This window comes from Vipera ursinii (assembly GCF_947247035.1).
Source record: "Vipera ursinii genome assembly, chromosome: 16".
Classification (NCBI taxonomy): domain Eukaryota; kingdom Metazoa; phylum Chordata; class Lepidosauria; order Squamata; family Viperidae; genus Vipera; species Vipera ursinii.
The window spans coordinates 9,457,752-9,479,380 of NC_139529.1; the positions used below are offsets into that span (position 1 = coordinate 9,457,752).

The 21,629-nt window shown below is 55.5% G+C and overlaps 2 protein-coding genes across 5 annotated transcripts in view; both read left to right on the plus strand.

Annotated features, from left to right (window-relative positions):
• LOC310647619 (uncharacterized protein) overlaps positions 1-21,565 on the plus strand; it is a 43,428-nt gene extending 21,863 nt beyond the window's left edge. For 2 of the 4 annotated variants that reach the window (XM_083374974.1, XM_083374977.1), the window contains 31 exons: positions 6,241-6,318; positions 6,855-7,006; positions 7,214-7,338; positions 7,594-7,718; positions 8,079-8,249; positions 8,487-8,591; positions 8,948-9,088; positions 9,624-10,031; positions 10,382-10,607; positions 10,763-10,980; positions 11,202-11,390; positions 11,872-12,059; positions 12,242-12,434; positions 12,700-12,854; positions 13,125-13,234; positions 13,431-13,555; positions 14,099-14,437; positions 14,731-14,888; positions 15,052-15,133; positions 15,724-15,942; positions 16,640-16,780; positions 16,916-17,082; positions 17,394-17,506; positions 17,799-17,917; positions 18,210-18,370; positions 18,678-18,790; positions 18,984-19,108; positions 19,532-19,747; positions 20,311-20,415; positions 20,950-21,039; positions 21,384-21,565. In XM_083374974.1, the coding sequence (XP_083231100.1) occupies positions 6,241-6,318; positions 6,855-7,006; positions 7,214-7,338; positions 7,594-7,718; positions 8,079-8,249; positions 8,487-8,591; positions 8,948-9,088; positions 9,624-10,031; positions 10,382-10,607; positions 10,763-10,980; positions 11,202-11,390; positions 11,872-12,059; positions 12,242-12,434; positions 12,700-12,854; positions 13,125-13,234; positions 13,431-13,555; positions 14,099-14,437; positions 14,731-14,888; positions 15,052-15,133; positions 15,724-15,942; positions 16,640-16,780; positions 16,916-17,082; positions 17,394-17,506; positions 17,799-17,917; positions 18,210-18,370; positions 18,678-18,790; positions 18,984-19,108; positions 19,532-19,747; positions 20,311-20,415; positions 20,950-21,039; positions 21,384-21,550 (5,024 nt within the window). In that variant the 3' untranslated portion in view covers positions 21,551-21,565. Of the gene's footprint in view, positions 1-1,671; positions 3,381-6,240; positions 6,319-6,854; positions 7,007-7,213; positions 7,339-7,593; positions 7,719-8,078; positions 8,250-8,486; positions 8,592-8,947; positions 9,089-9,623; positions 10,032-10,381; positions 10,608-10,762; positions 10,981-11,201; positions 11,391-11,871; positions 12,060-12,241; positions 12,435-12,699; positions 12,855-13,124; positions 13,235-13,430; positions 13,556-14,098; positions 14,438-14,730; positions 14,889-15,051; positions 15,134-15,723; positions 15,943-16,639; positions 16,781-16,915; positions 17,083-17,393; positions 17,507-17,798; positions 17,918-18,209; positions 18,371-18,677; positions 18,791-18,983; positions 19,109-19,531; positions 19,748-20,310; positions 20,416-20,949; positions 21,040-21,383 lie in introns of those variants that run through there. The other 2 variants (XM_083374976.1, XM_083374975.1) reach the window with 2 other exon arrangements.
• On the plus strand, positions 6-5,404 carry RNF224 (ring finger protein 224; the record flags this gene model as incomplete). The annotated part of the gene is made up of 3 exons (XM_083374856.1): positions 6-306; positions 651-679; positions 3,363-5,404. 3 exons carry the CDS (start codon positions 6-8, stop codon positions 3,936-3,938), a joined length of 906 nt encoding a protein of 301 aa, XP_083230982.1. The 3' UTR covers positions 3,939-5,404.
• Positions 21,566-21,629: the final 64 nt, after the last annotated feature.

Genomic DNA, 21,629 nt, shown 5'->3' on the forward strand with positions numbered 1-21,629 from the left:
CGGCAATGGAGGCATCCGTGCCGAAGCGCCGCGGTTCAGGAACAGGCGCCTGTGGCCCAACTGGAGGGCAGTGTGGTTTGGGGCTGCTTCTCCAGCTGGCTTCCCGAGGCCTGCAAAGCAGAGTCCGGCTCTGGGCCGAAGAGAAGAAACCAGACTCGTGGCTGAGGCTGACTGGACAGCAGGGCACCCTGCGAGCGCAGAATAAAAAAGCCAAAGGAAAAATAAGAGGACTAGCCTTGCTCATCCATTCGGAGTTTATTCCTGACCGGATTTCTCAGTTCCTTCATGCAGCATCTCATGGGAGACGTTCGGAGACGTTTCTGCCTTGGAAATGGCCCATGTTGAACTGTCTCAGCACAGGAAATATTTTATGACATTTTGTATTACGATAATTTTTATTGTCACAAAATGTTTTATAAAATTTGCCAAATTTCAATTCCGCTGGAGATCATGAGTCCTGGATTTTGGACACATTCTGTAAGCCCATTTGAAGTACTTGGTCCAAAACGTTTCGCCCAGTAGGTGGAGATTTACGTGTGGGTGCCAAAGGGGACTCCGGGCTTCCTTCCTTGCTGCTAGTGGCCAGCTAAGGGGAGGGCACACGCTTGGAGCTGGGGGTTTGCTCCCCCCTCCTGCTTCTTCCCCTTCAGGCACGGCTTTCCTTTCCTCACCCGGCAAGGTGGGAATAGAAGCGTTTGCTGCAAAATGCCTGAAACGGCGATGATGCTCCAGTCTCCTGGGCCAGGAGGAGCAGCCTGGCGGAGTCTCTGCGGAGTAGCCTCCCTCCTTGGCTGCCGGGCGAGATGGAGCCAGGAACTGGTCAGCACACAAGCAAGCAGGAGAAGGCAGAAGGCTTTCAGCACCTGAATGTTTCCCCCCCCCCCACTCACCCCACCCCCAGGAGAAGGGCCGACTCTTACCCCTTATCCCCCTCTCCTAAAGCTATGCCTCCCTCCAGTGAGCCCAGTTAAACGAACTCCCCCTGCCCTCCGTTCTGTGAAGGATGTGGCCGGCCGGGTGGCTGCCCCACTGCTGTCTGTTCAGGAGGAAACCAGGCAAGGGAGGGCTTGCTGTGGGTCTGGCACACTCAACCGTTAGGCCCACAGCAGCGTTTTTCCCTCCCTCGCTCTTCTGCCCCACTTCTCGACTTGCAACAAGGCTGCTTCGTGAAGAGCCTGGGTGGAGCAGTGGGCTAATGCCTCCTTAAGTAACACCGGCTGCCTGCAATTAGTGCAGGTGCGAGTCCCACCAGGCTCAAGGTTGACTCAGCCTTCCATCCTTCCCAGGTAGGTAAAATGAAGACCCAGATTGTTGGGGGCAATAAGCTGACTTTGTAATAATGCAGCTTGGGGGGGGGCGTGAAAGCCCTAATAAGCAGGCGTATACATAGAATGAAGGCTATTGCTAAGCTTGTAAGCCGCCCTGAATCTTCGGAGAAGGGCGGGATATAAATGGGATTAAAAAAAAAGTGAGCACAACACAGAATGTCTCTTCCCCGTGTGGGCGAGGCTTTACTGGGTTGGGACGCGGCTTGTTCTGCCCCCTGATCTCAGTTATTGTAGCCAGAATGCAGGGCAAGACTTTGGGAAGAGCAGCCTCCATCCAGCCCAGCCCTTCCACGGCCCTGACTACTGGGGAGAGAGGGGGGGCAGCGGCCCCATCTGGACTTTCCGACAGCCAAATATCCAGATTTGTCTGTAGGAAGAGGAGAATCTGAAGGATGGCAAAGCATCTCTTAGTTTGGCCACGTTCTCTTCCTGCTTCCTTTTATTGTTCAGTCCATTTGGAAATTATGGAGACTTTACGAAAAACAGGTGCCGCGCGATGGAACAGTAGTCAAACTCTGAACATTTCAGAAATGTGGAATTGTTATTTAACTTTACCTTTCTTTCACAAAGCAGTTTACAATAAATGCTTAATGCAGCATACCAGGAAAGCTAGTAGATTACCAGTTCAAACAGCAGGGACTAAACTGGGCCTTAAAGCCACCAATAAGAGGCTGAGTGGGATTTAAGAGTCTCCTGCAGAGAAAGGAGTGCCAGGTAGGGAGCTGCTGGTGAGAAGTTCCCTTCTAGACCATTGGCCAAGGTTGGGGTTTCAGGCCGGAGAAAAGGGGTCCCTGAGGCTAATCTGAACCTGCAAGAAGGAGGAGCATCACCCACGCAAAAGGAGCAACTCTATTAGCAGCCCTGCTTTGCACACACACACACACACCCCGTCTCTTGTTGCCAGCAGTGTGGCCCTCAGGCTGTTCTCAGGTTGCCCGAGGGGATTCCCTGAGAGGCTCACCTGAGCCTTCTCAGCCAGCAGCCCCCTCCCTTTTGGACAGTCTCTCTCTTTCACCTGGGCAGAAGCCCGTGCTGCAGGCTGAGACCTGAGGCTGGGTTGGGAGGAGCTGTGGAGAAGGAGGGACGGGGGGGGGGGGGGCTGAGGTCCAAGAGGGGTCACAGATGGCTCTGGAGGTGCAGGAATATTTAAGTCCTAGGGGTCCTTTCTCCTGTAGTCAGAATGTGGGCACTCCAGGCGTTTGTGCAGAAGGTGGTTTCATGACTGACATCCAGGGCAGTGCTGGGAGATGAGTTGGAGGAGGCAGGCAAGGAGGGAGCATATAATTTCTGTGGCTATTGTCGGCCAGGACAACAGTAATTCTATCTTGTGGAGTTGGCCCCCTCAAGGTAGCTACAGTGCCAGCAACTGTGCCTGAAATGTGAACCTCAGATAACTGAATAGGGTGAGAGGTTGCGGCCAGAAGCTGTCAGCGTCCCTTTCTCTGGAGGAGAGTGAAGATGCAGCAGGAGCAAGAAATGTAAGTTTCTCCCACAGAAACCCGCCTGCTGATTGTGTAGCCCCAGAGCCCCATCAGCTTCCACACTTTGGCTTTGGGTAAGCGGAGCCTTTGCAGAGGATCGTGGCCTGTTGACCGACCATTTGCAGAGGTCACCCTTTTTGGGGTGCTGCATTTGGCAAGGTTTTCCATCTAATTTTCTCACTTTTCACTTGAATTAAGGCTCTTAAGTGACTGGCATGGTCGACTGGTTGTCTCCTGCTTTCAAGGGGTCAGTTTTGCTGGGTAGCTTTGCATGAAAATTGCAGGTGCTGCTGCACATGATTCCCCCAAAGGAATAAACCACCATCTAAAACCTGTAATTCCTTTGCCAGCAACCTGTCTGTCCAGATCGCAATGTGACTGGGAAGTTGTGCGCAAACTCCCCCCTCCCCATTTTTTTTACTCTAGTTCAGAGCTTCAGAAACCGAATCGGGAGAAAATTTAGGAGTTTCCGACTGATGGGCATTGAAAGGCGGTCCCAGAGCTCTCTGCTTTCTGCAGCAGGCAGATTTGAAAAAGTGGCGACTGAGATCAGCTGGAGCTGCCGCCCAAGGTCTGGTCCGCCTGTGGCCCTAAACGACTCTTCTCTTGGGTTCTTCCCTGCAGGACTGCTCTGGCTTCTGGGCTTGAGGACGACGAGGCTGTCAAGCCCGGTCCGGAGGCCGCTGTCCCCAGTCCCAGCAGCCTGAAAGCGGAGTGCATCATCTGTTACTGCTGCTACGACCTCTCTGCCCACCTCCCTCGCCGCCTCCACTGCGGCCACACGTTTTGCCAGGCCTGCATCCGGCGCCTCAACGTGGTGGCCAGTGAGCAGTGGTGGATCCCGTGTCCCCAATGCCGCCAAAACACGCCCACCCCACGCGGAGGGGTGGCAATGCTTGACTTGGACCTTGTGGCCTTCCTCGCCGTCAAATCCAAGAAGGCGCTTCCCCGGCAGGGAGGCCAGCTGCAACTGGAGCGGTTCTCCAAGGAGAGGCCGGTCATCACGGAGCAGCCGAACGGCTCCTGCTGGGAAGTTCTGCCGGAGCCCCAGCCCTGCTTTCCCCAGAACAGCTGCTGCCGCTGCGACCCCACACTCTGCTGTGGAACTGCCGCAGCTTTTCAGAGCTGAATTAGGTTCCTGCCTGCCTGGGGCAGAAAGCTGAAAGAGTGGAGAAGCCTTTACTCGTTTCAGATTCCAGGATTTTCTGAAAATGTCTCCATCTTTGCTGCATCTTTCAGGACTTCCCCACTCTGGTGGTTTTCTAGCACAATCTCCTGACCAGTCCAGGGCTGCATGTAAACCTTCCGGTCCCAAATCTTGCGCCAGCTTCTCAGTGCTTGTTTGGGGATAGCAAGCTGGGCATGGCTGCAGATGATAGAGGGCCGGTCCTATTCCTGGGTTGTGTGCTTAGCAAGGTGTCTTGTTTCTTTCTTAGTTGAGCCTCCTGGGCTTCCTCTGAGAGTTTAGACTTCTGCTTCTGAGAGTGTCCGGGGGATAAATCTGACCTGCAAGGGTCTCTCCGAGCACATCCGGTGACTGGTCTCTGTTTAGTAAATCAGGCTCCTTCCAGAGAAGCACGGGGTCTGGAATGGCTGCCATTTTCACAGAGGAGGGAGGCTTCTGTGTGGAGAGCCCTGCTTAAGCAAGGGGGTTGTACTAGAAGACCTCCAAAGTCCCTCCAACTCTACAGTTCTGTAGTTCAGCTCTTCTCTCTTTCTTATCCTCCCTTGACCCCTTCTCATCTTTCTGCTGCCCTGGGCATCAGGCACCCTTGGAGCAAAACACCCTCAATCCTTCTCTGTTTTCCATTTTTGAAGAACACGCTTGGGGTGTGACTCTTTTGGAGGCTGAACCTCAGCAGAGTAACACTCTTTGACTCTGTAAGTTTTGTAAAAGGTATATTTTCTTAATATTTTTAAGTTAGTCTCTTCTTCAGAAACTGGAATGTCTTTCTGACAAGAGTTCACTAATGAAAGAATATCATACTGCCATGCTGCTGAAATAGTAATATTACAATATTTTCTGGTATAAATTATATCATTATTAGAAAAAAGTAATGTTAACATTGATGATCTACAGAGGTGCTAATTTCACGAGGGGTCAGTACTGGACAGTAAATTTTTATTTTTCAAATCTGTGATACCCAAATGCTTCTCAGACACTTGGTAAAAACGTTGTTTGTCTGTTTCTCATCTCCATCCCCTTAATTTCACTTGTCGAATTTGGTACAAGTGAAAATGCTGAATTTAGCCCATCTTGGATGTTTGAATGACAGGCAACCAGAGTCATATCTAATCATGCAGGGATCCAAAAGGTTCGGCTGCTTCTGCTTTCCTGATGCACCATTACTTGATCTATCAAGTCATATTTTAGCTTGAGATGCTTTGATTGTTTTTAATTAAAAGTCACAAGTTTGTCGTTCCAAATATGAACCTGCTCATGATTTTTCCATGCCTCGATATTTATTGATTTATTTTTGTTATAAGTGGCTGTCATTATAAAAAAAGTAGGCAAATTCTTACTCATGCGTATGCTTAAAAGGCAGCCACGAAGTCTTACAACCTGCATCTGGAGGCGGTGCAGAGGGGCAGCCCCACATCAAGGGGAAGCCAGCCTGGGAACCTCTTCAGGAAAGCCTCTCTGGATAGGGCAGCCGGTTTCTGGGTTGCGCCTCCCCTTTGGGCAGGCCACGGAGGGTCTCTGGGGAGGCTTCGGGGAGACCTCAGGGCCTGAGCAGAGCCCTAGGCGTCTGGCCCTGCTGCTCTTGCTCGTGGCCAGGCGAGAAGGTGGAAGCCCAGGTAGGAAGCATTCGGGCGGGCAGGTCTCCTGTTGCTCTGGCCCTCGGAGATCTCTGGACCTGCCAAGCCGGGGAGGTGCAGGTTGCTAGGGAGGCTTTTGGACGCTGCCTCTGGATTTCCAGATTGCTCATTCCTCCCTCCCCCCCAATGGCACTGGCCCCCGTCCTTTCCCTGTTCTCGCTCCAGTTCCTGGATGAGGCCCGGTGAGGCCTAGCGGCAGAGGCCTCACCAGAGAAGCCTGCCTGGAGTGAGCAGGGCCAGTCGAGGCAGGTGTGGCCCAGAGGGTCTCTGCAAGGTCTTGGCCAAGAGAGAGCGGAGAGGTGATGCTCTGGCAGTCTGACCCCCGTGATGCCCAGAGATGCCCTCCCTCAGAAGGTGCCCAGCTCCCGGGCAGGACCCCTCGTCCCCTGCTGCACGGTGGGGTAGGGTGGGGAGTTTCCAGTCCTATTCAAACGTTGGTCCTCCTTTTACTGGCGGGTGTTCCAGTTGATGGACTGTGTTACCGAATGTCTGGGCAGCTGTCAAGTGAGGGCCCAGCTTGGCTTGATCAATGGTGGAAATGTATCCATTTGAAGGTGTTCTCACATCCTGGAGGCTGCCGAAGAAAAACGATGGTTTTCTTCTGATTTTAGGACCCGTTGAGATGGGTGGAGCAAAATCGCACTGGAAGGTAGCCTGGGGGCCATTGGCATTGCTCTTCATAAGTTCTGGTGAGGGGATAATTCATCTAATCTTCTATCTATGCAAACAGAGATCTCCCTTGCTATCACCCTGGTCAGAAGTGCTGGTCTGATCGGTTATCCCGCTCTCCAAGTCCTCATTTTGAAATATTTCCTTTTCATGCCCTCTCGTTTCTTCCACTGCTGGGTCTGCCAAATCTCATTTTATTATTTGGATTTAAAGATTTTGACCTGTGGATTCTAAAAGGCCATGTGAGTCTGGCTGTGTGAATGAGGACAGAGAGAGACACAGAACCTGCTAGAAGATTGCTTGCAGAACCGGTGCCAAGTTGCTGGTAGACCAAAGAACAAAGCTGGCCTGTAGTTAGAACAACAGATGATCACCCGTGTGCTCCACCGTGCCTGTGATCGGTGGCTGTTCCTGGGAAGGTTGAACCTGGGCCTGAAACTGAGTAGTCGTCGTAAGATTGGGTGGAACTGAACACCAACGGACTAAAGTTTAGCCCTTTTCTGTTTAGCAACAAAACTTCTGATCCAAGATGCACCTTTACTGTTTCTCCATGCAGGACAGGGGTGGTGCCCCCCAAAGTGGGTCCCCTACAGAGATGAGTTCTGCTTCTATATCCCGGCTGCCCCTGCTCTCTCCTGGAAGGAGGCCAGAATCTTCTGTCGGGACCAAAAGGCAGATCTAGTGGTTATCAAGGATTACAGCAAGCAAGTAAGAAGTGGTCTTTGCAATCCGCACTGTGTTGGGGAATGAAAAGAGGAGTGGGAGGGGTTTGGCTTGGGTCCAGCTACCCTGAGGACAGCTCTGTTGCAGATAAGGCCACAGCTGCACCAAGGCCTTAGCCTGCCCACTTTCTGTAGAAGTGGAGAAAATGCTGCTGTGGTTTCAGCCTTGCCTTTGAAACTTACCTTGGCACAGACGTTCCTGAGGAACCTTACCGAAGGTGCCAGGGGTCACGCGTCATACTTCTGGATTGGGCTGGCACGGCGAGAGGCTCAGCTCACCTGGGTGGATGGCACTCCAATATCACAGAGCTGGTACAGGTGAGGGAGGAAAGAGTTTGGTGTGAGGTGGGCAGGTGGGTGGGTGTCGCGAGAGAAGGGAGTATTCAGCCAATCTACACAAAGCCTGAAGAGGTGGCCTCATCGGCCTCTCCTCTCCCGTCGCCTCCTGACTGGGGAAGACCTTCCCAAGTGGCCTCTGGGTCACGGAACGTCCGTCGATGTTCTTCTTAAATGCAATCCTAATGAAATGTCTTCCAGCTCATGCCTTGGTTTTGGGTTTTTCAATTTCGCCAGCCACTGGCTGCAGGGCCACCCCGGGAAGGAGCGCTGCGTCCAGCTTGTGGGCATCTACACTGCACAATGGAGAGACTGGGACTGTGAGGCCAGCACCTCATTTATCTGTGAGAAGCCGGTAAAAGGTATGGCAAGAAAAACTGGCTCTTTCTCCCTCCCAACCCCAAACCATGAGGAAGATACGGTGGGAAATGGAATGGGCACACGCCCCTTGGCAATGCGGAGAAAGGCGTCCTGGGACTCCCCCCCCATCAAACCTGACTTAGCCCACCTCTGCTACACACACTAGACAAGTTGCCCTTAGGACATGAAAGCAAAAGGTGCTTCCTGGTGAGTTCCCACATCGTTACTGTTACTTAGTAGTCGAGCGCCTCTGAACGTGGAGGATTCAAGTGCCCTCTCCAGAGGAGGATACCTCCCCCTTTCTCGATACTTGAGAATCTCCACAGACGTTTTTGAAACTGGCCTTTCTCTCTCTGGTCCAGATGCCTTTTCCAGCACCAGCAGAAAAGTGCGTTTCCGCTCTCACTGCTATGCCTTCCATTTCCCATCCTTGCGGGAACAGCGGTCGTGGAGAGAGGCCCAGTCTTTCTGCCAGAAGCTCGGAGGGGACTTGGCCATTATCCACGATGAAGGGGAGAATGCTTTTCTCTCAAGTAAGAGGTCTGCCGATTCCCCAGGGGCTTCGTTGAGATTCTTAATCAGTTTTCAAAGTTGCACAGGCTGATCGAAAGCGACCCGGTTGGAATGGGGAGGTCTCAGCCGTCGCCTGTCCTTCGGTTCTCTGCTTTTGCTCTTCTGAGAGCATGCTTGATTGATGGAGAAGAAAGAAGGAGAGGCTCAATGCTCTTCAGGTGACTCACTCCTGCTGGTTCTGCCCCCCCCCCTTTCAGGTGCTTTTCCTGAGGATGGCTGGCACCTGTGGATCGGTCTGCGCCTGGGGGCCCTGTGGAAGTGGAGCGATGCCTCGGCCCCCACCTACCTCCGGTGGCACTCAGGTGCTTTTCTGGGCCCCTGTGTTACGTGGCTGAAATCTGTTACTTGTCCTGACATTTCCTTTTTTTAAAGAGCATTTTGGGTTATAATGAAAATGAAATCATAAATGTCAGAACAAAAAAATCCCCATTACCCTGTTACAGCACATTTCTGTAACATTATTATGCTACTTAAATGAAAATGGTGTGGGAGCTTTACTGTACAGAGGGAGGGTGTTACCACCCATTCACAGATTTTAAAACTTTCCCGTTACACCGTCTCGAAGAAAGTTTTAACCTGCTTGTGAGAATAGGCTGCAGAGTGTCCTGGAGGTGTGGGAGGCTGACTGAGCCCGGCATTCCCCTTCCTCTCCCATCAGCCCCAACCACAGGGCAGGACCAGTGCGCAGCGCTCAGTCTTCGGCCCCTGGATAGCAGGCAGCATGGGACGTGGAAAGCCAGGCCTTGCCAGGTGCGCCCCACAGCCGAGTACGTAGGTTTCATCTGCCAACTCCAATACGGTGAGTGCAATAACTTGAGGTGGGGATTGCCAGACAGATCCACACCCAGGCTCCTTTTTCTAATAGTACTCAATCTAAATACACAAGGAAGTGTGGAAGCCTGTAGAATAACCTCTTACTCTTTATGGCAGACATGTCAAACTCGCGACGTCATGTGACATCGTGCAACGTATCAGGATGGTTTTGCCATTGTTGGCAACAGGGTGGACGCGGCTTCCGCATGATGCGTCTGGCCCATAGGCTGGGAGTTTGACACCCCTGTTATTGTGGAACACGGTAGTGACTTCCACAGTGGGAAACATGGTTCAGGAATATTCTTGTGTGCCAAGCCCAGAAGACTAGGCCTCTGGTCTGTTGAACTTACTTTTACCTGAAGCTCTAAAACAGTCAGATCCTTTCACAGGCTGGGAGCCTCACGTGCCTTCAAGAGATGATCCAAATACTATTTCAGAACCCAGCTGTAAATTCCCTCCACTGGTTGTTCTTCCTGGATTTCCTTGACGGAGGCCTAATTCATTCTGCTCTTTGCTGGCAGATTCCTGTGGCCCTCCGGAGCCCGTTTGGTTTCTCCTCCCAGGTGGGATGGGTCCTTACGCCACAGCTGATGTCACCTTCTCCTTGTCTGGCCATGCCGCCTTCTCTCTGGCTTTGACCTGCTTCCATCCGAACGGCACCCTGTTCTTGATCATCTTTGAGTACAATGCCACTCATATCCATGGCAGCATCTTGAGTGAACACGGCAGATTTTTGGTGCACAAGAATTACCCTCATGCACCTTTTCCCTCCGGCCTCAACACCTGGAGCTTCATCAGCTACCCAGATGGCTTCGCCTGCTTCTTCAACCACCAGGAGCACTTCCGACTGTCGGGCAGCCAAGAGGCCTTCCTTGCGAACATCAGCTCCTTGCAGATAAGCGGAGCCACCGTAGTCAACGCTTCCCTGGGTAGGTTGGTCCAGCCAGCCTCAAGCAGGCACAGCTGCCTCAGTGGGAGGGGGACGGGACTGGCCTGGCCGGTCCATCCTGACCCCCACTCAGTTGGAGAAGGGTCTGAGCACGGGCTGCTGCTTCTCTGGCGGAGGGAGCTCTTCTGGGAGCGCCAGTCTTGTAGCAGTGCACTGGAACTAAGGAGGCCAGAGGTCCCCCGCGACTCTGATCAAAGATGGCTGTCTCCAGATCTGAGGGAAAGGCAGAATTCAGAGCTGCCTGGTCGGGGCTCTCCTGAGTGTTTTGAAGGGGCACGGAGCCTCTGTTGCACCCGTGAGGTGCCCTCACCCCTTGGCATCTTCTTCCAGAGTATCCGCTGTCCTCTGACTTGCGCTTCCCTTACGGGAGCAGCCTGCAGCTGGAGGATGCCGTCCACTGCTACCTGGGCAACTTCACCCTTGGCCTGTGGATCCGAAGCTCCTTCCTGGACTCTCCCCGGATGTGTGCCGTCAGCTACTCCTTGAAGTGGCGGCAGCAGGCAGAGTTTGCGCTCTTTCTTCTCTCCCCTTCTGGACTGGAATTCTACGCCAAGGGGTGAGGCAGGCAGGGGGCGCGCCATTGGCCCTCCCTCCCTGGGGCCATTAGAAATCCATAGCCCCTTCCTCCGACATCCCTCTCTACCCATTGGCCGTACAGCCTTGCCTGGGAGCCGAGCCTTCTCCCCTGTCCTGCTCTGCTTCTTCTTGCAGGGCCCTGCTGTTCAGCAGCAGCCGAGTCCTCCTCTTGGATGGATCCTGGCATCACCTGGCTGTCTCCGTCTCCAACACTCCCGGCGTCGCTCCCTGCCAAGTCTTTGTGGATGGGGAGAGCCGGCAGCCAGACCTGTCTGAGAGCAGCGGCTTCCTGTGGAAAGGGCTTTCCCTGGGAGGAAGGCTGAGCCTAGGGCAGCTGGAAGGGGGCCACGGGGGTGAGTCCTGGCTGAGTCTCTTGGGGATGATTTCCTCCGTGGTGTCCGTGGCAGGTCTGCACTGGTGCCAGGGCTAATGGCCCTTCCCCCCTCTTCTTTTTCTCTGTAAGGCCTGTATCTAAGCGAGAGCAGCATCCTGGCTATAGTTACTGATGTATTTGTACGTGTGCGTGTATTGCATAAGGCCCCCGGGGATCTTGCTAACCAGGCTCACCTTGCAGGGACCAGCTTCTACGCGGGCGATCTGAGTGAGGTGAATCTGTGGGACCGGGCCCTTTCTGAGTTCCCGGTGAAGCAGATGGCAGCCTTGAGAAACAGGTGGAAGTTCCCCGGGAACGTGGTGAGCTGGAGCCAGCTGGTTGCGAAGAAGCCTCCAAGCGTGCAGATCAGCCCTCCCAGTGAAGAGCCAGGTAAAGTGCCGGGGGGGGGGCAATTCTGAAGGGTTGGATGGACACCAACTATGGCTGCCCTGACGGGGGAGTTTGTTGGGACATCGAGACGGGTTGAGTTGGGGGCGATGCAGCTGCCGGACTGTGGATGCTCCATGTTTGCACCCCCCAGCCGGCCTATTTGTTCACCTCCCTTTGCTGGTGGCTGAATTGCTGCCTCTCTCCCCAGGAGAAACGGGGATCCCTTCCCAACTTCTGCTGTCAGCTTCCTTCCTTCCTTGCTTCCTTCCTCCTCTTCTGCCTTTGCCTAGTCCGGCCCACTGTCCGGCAGGGTCCCTTGGTCTGGGGATGAGCCCCCAGGGTAGTGACGGCAGCAGGAATCTCTTCCTTACTCAAAAATGCTCCAGCTCTTCCTCTTCTTGACCCCAGAGCCCCCAGAGGACAAGGGTGAAGTTCACTCTGGTGCTTTGGAAGTGAACGGTCTTTCTTGCTTCTCCCCCAGCTCCTCCCTTTGTGTGGCTCGGCCTCCTCCGGCTCAGAGAGAAGGCGGCTTGGGTTCTCTGCACAGACCCAGAGCGGCCCATCCTCCACATCCAGCCCCTGCCTGGCCCGTGTGCCGGGCGGGCGCTCTGGGGATTGCAGCTGAACGGTCGACTCCGCAACGTTGCAGACCCTCCTGCCTGTCTCCTGGTCAGTCACGGCTTCTTTGCATTCTTAGCTGGTATTTTGTCTCTTTGTCCCTGGAGACCCCGGGGGAGCCTGAAGACTGTAGTGGTGTGGGGGTCCCTCAGAAAAGCAGCCCTTGCTTTATGAGGAGCCAAACGCAAACCAGCTCAAGGTCACGCGAGCCACTCGTGGTCCACTCTGTGCAGGTTACCTCAGGCGGGTCCTCGGTGCTGAGCAGCTGGGACTGCTCTGCTGACCCCCGGAGCAGCTTCCGCCTCTTGCCAGACATGCGCCTGCAGAGTCTGCACTCGGGGCTCTGCGTGTTTCAAGAGGCCGCCAACGCCACCCTGTATCTGGGGAAATGCACTGCTCGGGCCTTGTACTTCCTCCTGGATCAGGGTACACGCTCCCTTTTTCCCATCGGCAGTTCAGCGTCGCTCGCGACCTCCTCTGTCCTTTCCCTGCCTCGGGCGAGGCTCTGAAACGTCCCCTGGTTTAGGGAGAGGGACGGGATGAATCGGATACGTCTCTTGCCCCCCACCCCAACTCAAGCGCTGCCGGGATCGGGGCTCCTTGTTTGGGAGGCCACTTATCCTGCCCTTCCCTCTGAGGCTGGAGGAAGCCACTTGGTTCACAGCGCCCCCCCCTGCTCTTTTCTCCCCAGATGTGCACTGCCCCCGTTCTAGGGGCTGGAGAGCTTGGAAGGACAAATGCCTCTTCTTCGTGCTGGATGTGGCCCTGGAGTGGAGCCAGGCGCAGAGGTTCTGCCAGCGATTCCACGGGGGGAGCCTGCTCTCACTGAACAGCCCACAGGATCTGGTGAGCGGTTGAGCTCTGGACCTGGGAGTGGCTGGCAGGGCCGCCTGGAGCAATAAGGTGAAGGGCCCACCTGCTCTGCATCTTTCTGGGAAGCTCCAAGCCCAGCCAGGAGACAAGGGCCCTGCCTCCTCTGGGGCCCGCTCTGCTGCAGATGTGGCCAGAGATTTGGGTGGGTGGCGAGGAGCAACGGGCAGTTCTGTGGGTTTGGCCTCCGGATGGCTGGGAATCCCACCAGGCGGAATGGCGCCGTGCCCTGTGTGTGCCTTGCAGATGTGGCTGCAGAGACAGGTCCCAAGGAGCCTCTGGACGGGTTTGCACAGCACGGGCAGAAATTTGTGGAGCTGGCTGGATGGGTCCCAGTTCAACCAAGCCTTGCGGCGGTAAGATGCCTCCCCACCCCCGAGGCTCCCTCCGAGAAGCTCTCTGCTCTCTGTTGATCTGCTCCACCCGCAAAATGGCCAAGGCTAACTCTGCCCACACCCAGCATGTGGGGATCTTCTCTGACTGGGCCGAACGTGTAGTGGAGCTTAACTGAGATTTTTTTCACATCTTCTCCTCTTTCTCTTTTTCACGCAGCTTCATGTACTCTCTGGAGCCTTCCGGCACGGCAGTCTGCATGCTTGCTCTGGCCTCTGGCTTCCTGAAGGCCGAGCCGTGCCACAGGCCTCACCGTTGGATATGCCAGGCTCCGCGCCGAAGCGGTAAGAGCTGGTGGAAAAGAGTGCAACGCCTTGCCCCTCGTCACACAGTTCTACTGTCTGGCGAGCAACTTTTCCACAGAAATGATACTTAGAGGATCCCAGGAGCCCCTTGTGGCAAGATGAAAGCTGCGGACGGTGGTGTTTTGTGGCTGATGTTGTTAGGGAGTAGAGAAAAAAGGAGGAAGAGGACAGGGGGGCCTAAACATGGCCAGGAAGGAGACGGAGCTACATGGGATAGGAGGCCCACTCCAGCAATGCTCTAAAGGTGGCCTAAACAAAACCTCAGCCGTCTGATCAGCTGCTGCATTGTCTGAATCCCCCTCCCTTTCTTAAGATTTACTGTTTTCATTTACTAAGCAAGCCAGCTGAAGCACCGGCTGACTTTGTCTCTTGACCAAAGGAAAAGCTGGGGAGGGGGGAGGAGAGGGCCCGTGAGAAGGGCAGGAGGGCTGATGCTGGCTCGCCTGCAGGGACTGTCGCCTGGGATCCTTCCAGCTGCAGATGAGGGGGGCTTGCCTTTCACCTGGCTTCTTTGATCTCCAGATTTATACATGACCTTCCCTGGAAAATCCTTTGTGGGTGCCAAGGCTGCAGATCTGAGCTTTCGTTCGCTGCGGGCCGCCCAGCAGCAGTGCAGTGCATTGGGCGAGGGCTGCGAGGTTGTGGTCAGCACCGCGGCAGGCCACCACCTTATGGTGGGGAGACGCTTTGTCAGCCTGGAGGATCCTGGACCAGCAGCAGCTGTGCACGTCAGAGCAAGATGTTCCCCCGGCTACTCTGGGCAGGACTGCCAGTCAATGTGCCCTCGATGCGAGCCCAGCTTAAGCTGCAACCCGCTGACAGGCCTCTGCGAGGGCTTCCTCTATTACCGAGAGGCTCCCAGTAGGTGAACTGGGAGGGCTTCCTCTTGAATTGGCCCGCCCAGCCCAGGGCCCCCTCTGGCTCTGGCTTCAGCTCTCCCACAGCTCAGGCTCGAGAGCCTGGCTCTGGCCAAGAGAGCCTCTCCCTCAAGGCCAGGCGAACGGGCGAGGGACCCTGGCCCTGAGCTTGGGGTGTCAAGGGTGGGTCTTCCAGACAGAAAGGACCTGTCCGCCTCAGATTCTTGCCCTGGCTCCCCTCTGGGGTGACGGTGCAGCCCCGTTTCTTGTCCGTCAAGGTGAACCCTCTTCTCACAGCCCTCGTTGCCTCACTGAAGTGCCTCCCGCCTGAGGTTTGGGTATTTGAGCGAGGAAGCTGCTGGTCTTACGAGCGCTACAGTAGTCGGGCTGAAGCCCAGGCCGTGTGCAAGAGGTACCTGGGCAGCACAGTGAGGAAGGTTCCACCCCTGAGCAAGGTGAGGGGCGTGGTGGCCCTTCTTCACGCACGGTGGTGTCTCCCCACCATAAGGTGGTGGCCTGCCTTGGAGCGGCCCTGGGAATTGCGATAATGCAGTTGCTCCAGCTAGAGAGTTTTTGCAAGGATGGCTTGGATACCCTCCCCTCTCTCTGCCCCCTCAGATCCCAGCTGGCCCCTCTGCAGATGGGAGAGGAGGCTCCCAGCAGCCAGGAGGCTCGCTTTGGGCTTGCCAGCGAGATGAAGGTAACACAAACCGGAAGGAGGAGAAACCTGGGGAAGGAAAAAGGGAGACGGACACAAGTTTTCACCCACAAATACTTTGCTGTACAATCACCAAGAAGTGACATGCTTCCTCTGGGATTTGGCAAGGACAGAACCTGTCCCGATTTTACCTGAGTCTCTTCAGAAAAAGATTTTCAGGAAAACCTGAGCTGAATGCAGACTCAGCGAAGCCACGGAGCCCAGCCTCTGGCTTACTGCGGTGATCAGCCCGATGCCCCAGTGGGAGCCCTCAGCCAAGGCAGGAAGCGGTTGGCTGACGATTAGCAAGGCCAAGAGGCAGGAGAGCCTCTGGCGGCTTTCTTCCACATCCTCTCCTCCTTCCTTTAGTTTTGAGCCTCTCACTCACTGCTGTTTCTCACCCAGTTGTTGTTGATGTAAAAAGAGGGGTGGGTGGGGAGGAGACTGGGAGATGTGCCTAGGCTTTGGGCCACTCTGCCAGTGATAAGGCTCAGCCTGTTGCGCAGAGGCCGCGGCCAAAGCTCGGCGTTCTGACCTTTCTTCAAGTTGCAGAGGAGGAGTGCTTTCACCGCGTCCACCCTCTTCCCCTGCAGATGCCCGGCTGCCCTCATTCAGGGAGAAGCTGCTCATTTCCCACCAGGATGCTGCTCCTGTGCAGAGGCATGCGTCGTTGCAGGAAGCCGAAGACGCTTGCTACCTGCAGAAGGAACGGTGTACCGGTCTCCTGAGCCTGAAAGGAGCTCATTACACGCTGGCCGGGACGGTGCTGGTCGACAGCCCTGGCTCAGGGGCTCTCCTCTCTGTGAAGGCAGGTCAGTTCCTCTTTGCCTCGGAAGGCAGGGCGAGGGGCTTCTCTCCTTCGACATTTTGGGATTGTCCGGGGCTTTCGGGACTCCTGAACTCACTGTGCTGCAGAAGAAGAGCCCTAGTGGATCAGGCAGCCAGTCTGCCCAGTCTCCTCATTCCAACCTGTCCGCCGAGATGCTCTCCGGAAGCCCCCAGTCAGGGCCCAGCAGCAAGAAATGGGTCCCCTGGTTCTTTCCTCTCAGCACGTGGTCTTCAGAGGTAACCCGAACACGGCCTTCCTTGGACAACGTGGCTGGTGAACGCTGTAGAGGTTTCGTGGGTTGAGCAAACCAAATTTGGCCCACCTAGCGCACACGGCCAGGCAGGGAGATGGCTCTGAAGGCTACCGGCTGGCCTGCAAGGGTACTCTTTGCTAGAGGCAGGACCATGCCTGCACAGCCTTCCTTTGGCAGGTTTTGGTGCATTAATTTGAGTGGTAAGCCCCGTGTGCTCTGCCGGAAAATCGTCTTCGGCTTCCTGCAACAATGCAGGCCTCTGCTTGGGAGCAGCATCCTGGTGGGAAATTAGCAGCTTCTCCCTGGATCATAGTTCTTCAGAGCCAGTAGCAGGTTGTGGTAACCAGGGTGGCTCTTTGGAAGAAACCCGGGCCTTTTTTCTTTGGAAGGGCAGAGACTGCCTTTCCGATCCTTCCTCTGCTTGCAGCTTGCTCTCCGGGCTTCTGTGGAAAGCGCTGCCAGGGGCGCTGCTCTCCTTGCCTGAGCACGCAGGCCTGGAACCCTCTGACTGGCCGGTGCGATGGCAGCCTGCGCTGTGTGCATCGCTTCAGCCCTTCGTGTCTTCACGGTAAAGCGTGTGGTTTTGTTTTGGGGTTGCATTCGTTAAAAGTTCACAAACACACCCATCCCTTATGTCTCGGGTCTAAATAACTATTCAGGCAACGTACAGGTAAATTATTCACCCAGTTCATGTTTCTCTTAGGTCTGGTACATTCCAGATGTCCGAGGGGTCCCGGCTGGTGGTTCTGGGGCGGACATTGCTATTACGTGGAGGAGCAGGGCAGCAAGAGCTGGCAAGAGGCCAAGGCTGCCTGTCAGGCCTATGGCGAAAATGTGGCCCTGCTGGTTCTGAACAGTGCCAAGGAGAAGGTCAGGACTTCGGGGTGTCTCTTTAATGGGGGGAGGAAGGCGATGGCCAGGCAAGGCAAAGCCTCCCCCCCCCGTGTGCCTGACAGTAAACAGTGTTACGAATATACAGTGTAAATACCCAAAGATACTTGAAAGCAGGGAAGGCATAAAGGCTCTCTTGATCCTTGAGCGCCAAGCTCGGGCTGGCTTTTCCTCCCCTTCGTGGCAGCCTGAGCTGCAAGCCTTCCGGGGAGGGGGGGAGAGCACAGAGCCCTTCCTCGGCAAGGCCGGCCTTCTTTCCCCGGAGTGAGGGGGTCCCTTTTCCCTCACAGGCCTGGGTGGCAGCCATGGTGCGGAGGGGCAGCTGGACAGGGCTGAGTGATGCAGACGGAGACGGAGTTTGGAGATGGGAAGGGGGCCGTGCGGATAGCCTCTCTCCACCATGGTGAGTGCCTTTGGGGAACGTCGGTCACCGTTCGGGTCGTCCGAAGCTGGGGCTTCTCCCTTGTGCTCTGCTTCTCACTCCAGATCTCTTCCCTGGGCTTGTGGAGGCCCTCACGCTCCTCCCCTCCCCCCCCAGGGCCTGAGAAGCAGAGCGCGTCCCCGCCTCATGGATTTACCGCTTCCTGTCAGCTCCAATCCCCGCCCCCCCTCCCAGCCCAGCCCCCCCCCGAAATGGCGCCTGTCGTTCTGTTGGATCTCCAAGCCAGGCGCAACCCCGCTCGCTTCCCCGTTAGGTTGCCTGGAGTGCCCCTTGTGACCGGAGGCTGTTTGGAGATTCTTCCTGGGGGAGACCCAGATGTGGCCGCCTCTGCCTGCTCCCACCTCAGGCCCTGGGTGTGCGAGGGGCTCTTGGGTAAGTGGCCGGCTGGGCTGTGGTGAGGTCGAGGCAGTCAGGGCCGCCCTACAGCCCAGGCGGAGAGGTCCCGCGGTGACCATGCCTGCATCACAGCCCAGCTCCCCCTCAGCATGCCAGGGCGGGAACTTGGATGGGCTGCACCTCCTTTGGTGAGGAGGAGGAGGAGGAGGGTGAGGACCCATTGGCCAGAGCCGTGGGCCAAAAGACGGGCTTGGCGGGCATCCTCAGCACTGTGGGTGTTTTCTTTACTCCTGCCCCATTGGCATGGCATCTCTCCTCTCTGGCTCAGCACCGCGGAGTTCCTGTCCAGCCGAGCCCGGCTGGAGCTACTGGAATGGCAGTTGCTACTTCTGGAACTCGTCCTCTGCTGCTGCCTGGCCAGAGGCCCAGGAGGCCTGCCGAAGGTTCAGAAAGACGGAGCTGCTGTACCTGACCTCACTTCAGGAGATGGTACGTTCTAAGCATCCTTCCCGTGCCAAACACTCCGAGGTCTTCTGAGGGGCTTCTGCAGGTGGCTGGCAAGCAGGGACCCTGTCCCTCTCCCTGCGGAAGCACGGCCCTTCGCCCTCTGGCGCTTTGGGAAGAGTTTCCCCTTCTCCTCCCACGGGAGCCAGTCAGAGAGGAGTAGCTACTGGCACGTCAGGTTCCCACCAGGGAGACCTTTGGGCCGGGGGATTCTGGGCAGGGGACGGGGGAAGGGGAAAGCTTCTGCTCCCGGAGGATCTGGAGACCGTGGATCCCTTTTCCTTCCATCCAGGACTGGCTGCGTTCACACTTCCAAGGCACTTTCTGGACAGGCTTGAACGATCAGGAGGAGGAGTCGGTCTTTCGCTGGACAGCCCTGGAGCCCCTCACCAAGCAGGTGGCCCAGTAAGTGGGCTTGGGGTAATTTCTTTCCCCAAAGCGAGCGTCCTGCAGCTAGACCAGAATCCTTGATCTCAGACTGCCTGATGAGAGGGATCCATCAGGTCCTGGCAAGCTACTGCCACATCTGGCCAGCTTGTGCTCCCTCCGTCGAGGGGTGCCGACCCTTGTGACCCTTTTGCTCTCCTGCACGGAACAGGCACTTGCGGGAGGACCTGGGAAACGGAGGGCTGAAGGACTGTGTGTGGTTTGACTCGGCAACCGGACTCCTGAGCGACGCCAGCTGTGGGGAGGAGAGGCCTTTCGTCTGCAAGTGCCCTGAAGGTGAGAGGTGGGCCCTCCTCCTTGCCTTTCCTCCGGCAGGTGGGACAGGTAGCTTGCTCTGCCGGCCTTCTGCTCCCCCTCTTGGCTTTCCTACGTTCACACAGTTTGCTTCTTACGACACAAAGGCTGCCCTGGGTGGGCCGCTCAGTGAAGGCTCCAAAGCGGGCCTTTTCCAGGGTCCTTTTGGCTCGCTCGGCTGCTGTTGCGAAACCTTCCCAAACGTCAGAATGTCTGCTAAGTTCACGTTTATCTTTGCACCATGGTTTCCAAGAACTGTATTTATGTTTTGTGAACAACTTTAGCTGTTTCCTCTTAGTTTTGGAAAGCAAAAGCTATTTTGTTTTAATGGATAGTGAATAATCTTTCAGTTCCACAAGTTGGCTGATCTGATCTCCTCTTGTGTTCCCTTCCTTTCCCCCCCAGCCACAGAGTGGTTTGATCAGTGGACTGGCTACGGTGTGGCAGGAGAGCCGTCGCTGCTCTATCCCTCTGCAGAAACCCTGGAGGGGGCCAAGCGGGAGTGCCTGCTGGAGCGCCCCGTGTGTGTGGCCGTCCTGGAGACAAGGTCCGGCTTCTACCTGCTCAGCAGCAAGGATGAGGCCGGGCCCAAAGCAGACTCGGTGCTCCATGTGTGGACCAGTAAGTGTGTCTGACTGGGCACCGGGCTCCTTCAGAGAGGAGCCTCTGTGTGCAGAGGCATACGGTCTCCTCTTCCAGTGGGGAAACGAGGCGTCCCGTTTATGAGCTTCTCTCTCGGGTCATGGGTGAACGTGTTGCCCGAGACCCCGGGCCCCATGGAAGTATCACGATTCACTGTGAGGCTGAACGTGGCACCCCTGGCCCCAGGATGCCCCAGCTTTAACTCAGGGGGATTCTTCTTTCCTGGCGTTTAACCAGATTGTGATATTTCCTGATATAAATCGATGTTAACAGCTTCACCGAATGAGTTTGGTACAAAGGCCTAAGAGCTGTTTCAAAAGATGTAGGGACTGAGCTTCTTGTCCTTCCTCTGCCATTTTGCAGTTTTCCTCTGTCCCTCAGCTTCAGAAATTTCTGACTGCTTGAGAGTCATCTGAAAAGAAAAATAATGGATCTCATCTGATGTGGGTTCTGCGATTGCCACAGTCGTCCCCGTGTTTTCCAGAAATGGGGCTGGGGTCTTGGTGCACTTGCCCATCATGCCTGGCTCTGCTTTCTTTCAGTTTGTGCGGAAGGGTTTAGTGGCCCGGCTTGCCACAAACCCTCAGCAGGCGGCGCCCGGCCAGCCTGCGACTGCAGTGGCACGTTTGAGACAACGGCAGAGAAAGGTGAGGGTCAAGGGGGCCACGGAGCTCTTCAGAGGCCAGCAGAGACCCAGTGAGCTCTCCAGCCTGGGATTCTCTGCCGTCTGCCTGTGTGTCTGGAAATCAGACAGCGATGATGTAAACATTGGTGTTTATTTCACAAAGGACTAGAAGTTCACATATTGAAAGCCCGGCTCTGTGTTTCTTGCATTGTGGTGGGAAGGGGCTTCTCTGAGGAAGCTGAAGTCCTTTTAGGAAAAGGGAATTGGGGTACAGCTTCCACCTTTGGCTCTCAGATGCCACCAGTTGTGCCGTGTTATCTTTCCAGAAGGTCTTTACGCTTTATTCCATCGAGTAAAAACTATTTCTGTTGACTTGGTGTATCTGGGTCCCATCCAACAATAGGTCCAGAAAGATAGGTAGATCTTGTTTTTTCCAATCAAATTATTTGGAGAAAATAGAAGCTGCCAGCCCCAGATCTCTTTAGCCTGCTTGAATAGGAAGATGGCCGGGAACATGCCCGTCCCTAAGCTGGCCGTGTGGTTCATCTTGCTGCAGTTTGTGGCGTCCCTGTACAGACCTGTGTGGAAGATTGTCAGCGAATGACTCCTTGGACTAACTGCTCCCTTTGCATCCCTGTCTGCACCGGTAGGTTAGCTGAGGAGCATGAGGGAGCACCCCACCCTGGCGGGATCCGCTCTGTTCTGAGGAGAAGCATCAGCGCAGCTGGAACATGCTTCACTAATGCTTCTCCTCGGTTGGCTGGGCCCATTGGCACCCGGTCATCTGGCCAGCCAGACTCAGTGGACTTTTCCTGGGCCAAACTGGGCACTATCTTGCTCGGTGCCTCCCTCTTGTTGCTCTCCTGAAACGCCAATCCGGGTCCTTTTCGCCTGCGGCCCCAGGTCAGAGTTTGCTGTCGCGCTAGAATTCCCCCACCCTGTAAAAAGTGGGGCAATTAGGCCAGGGTCCTTTGTTTGTTCCCCTTGCAGAGGCCAGCCTGAGCTTTCTGGGGCCTGAAGAGTTTGGTCTCCTCACCATGATCCAGTTCAAAGTGTCCCATTCCCTCAATCTGACGGCAGAGGATGAAAGGGACCGAGCGGTCTCCTCCAAGCTCCTATATGTATCCAGGATGGAAAAGAAAAGAAGGGGCGAATAAAGGCTCTGGACGTGTTTCGGTGGTTCTTCTGTTTTGTGAGACCCTTGCCCAAAAGGTGGGGGTCACTTTGTGGAGCATG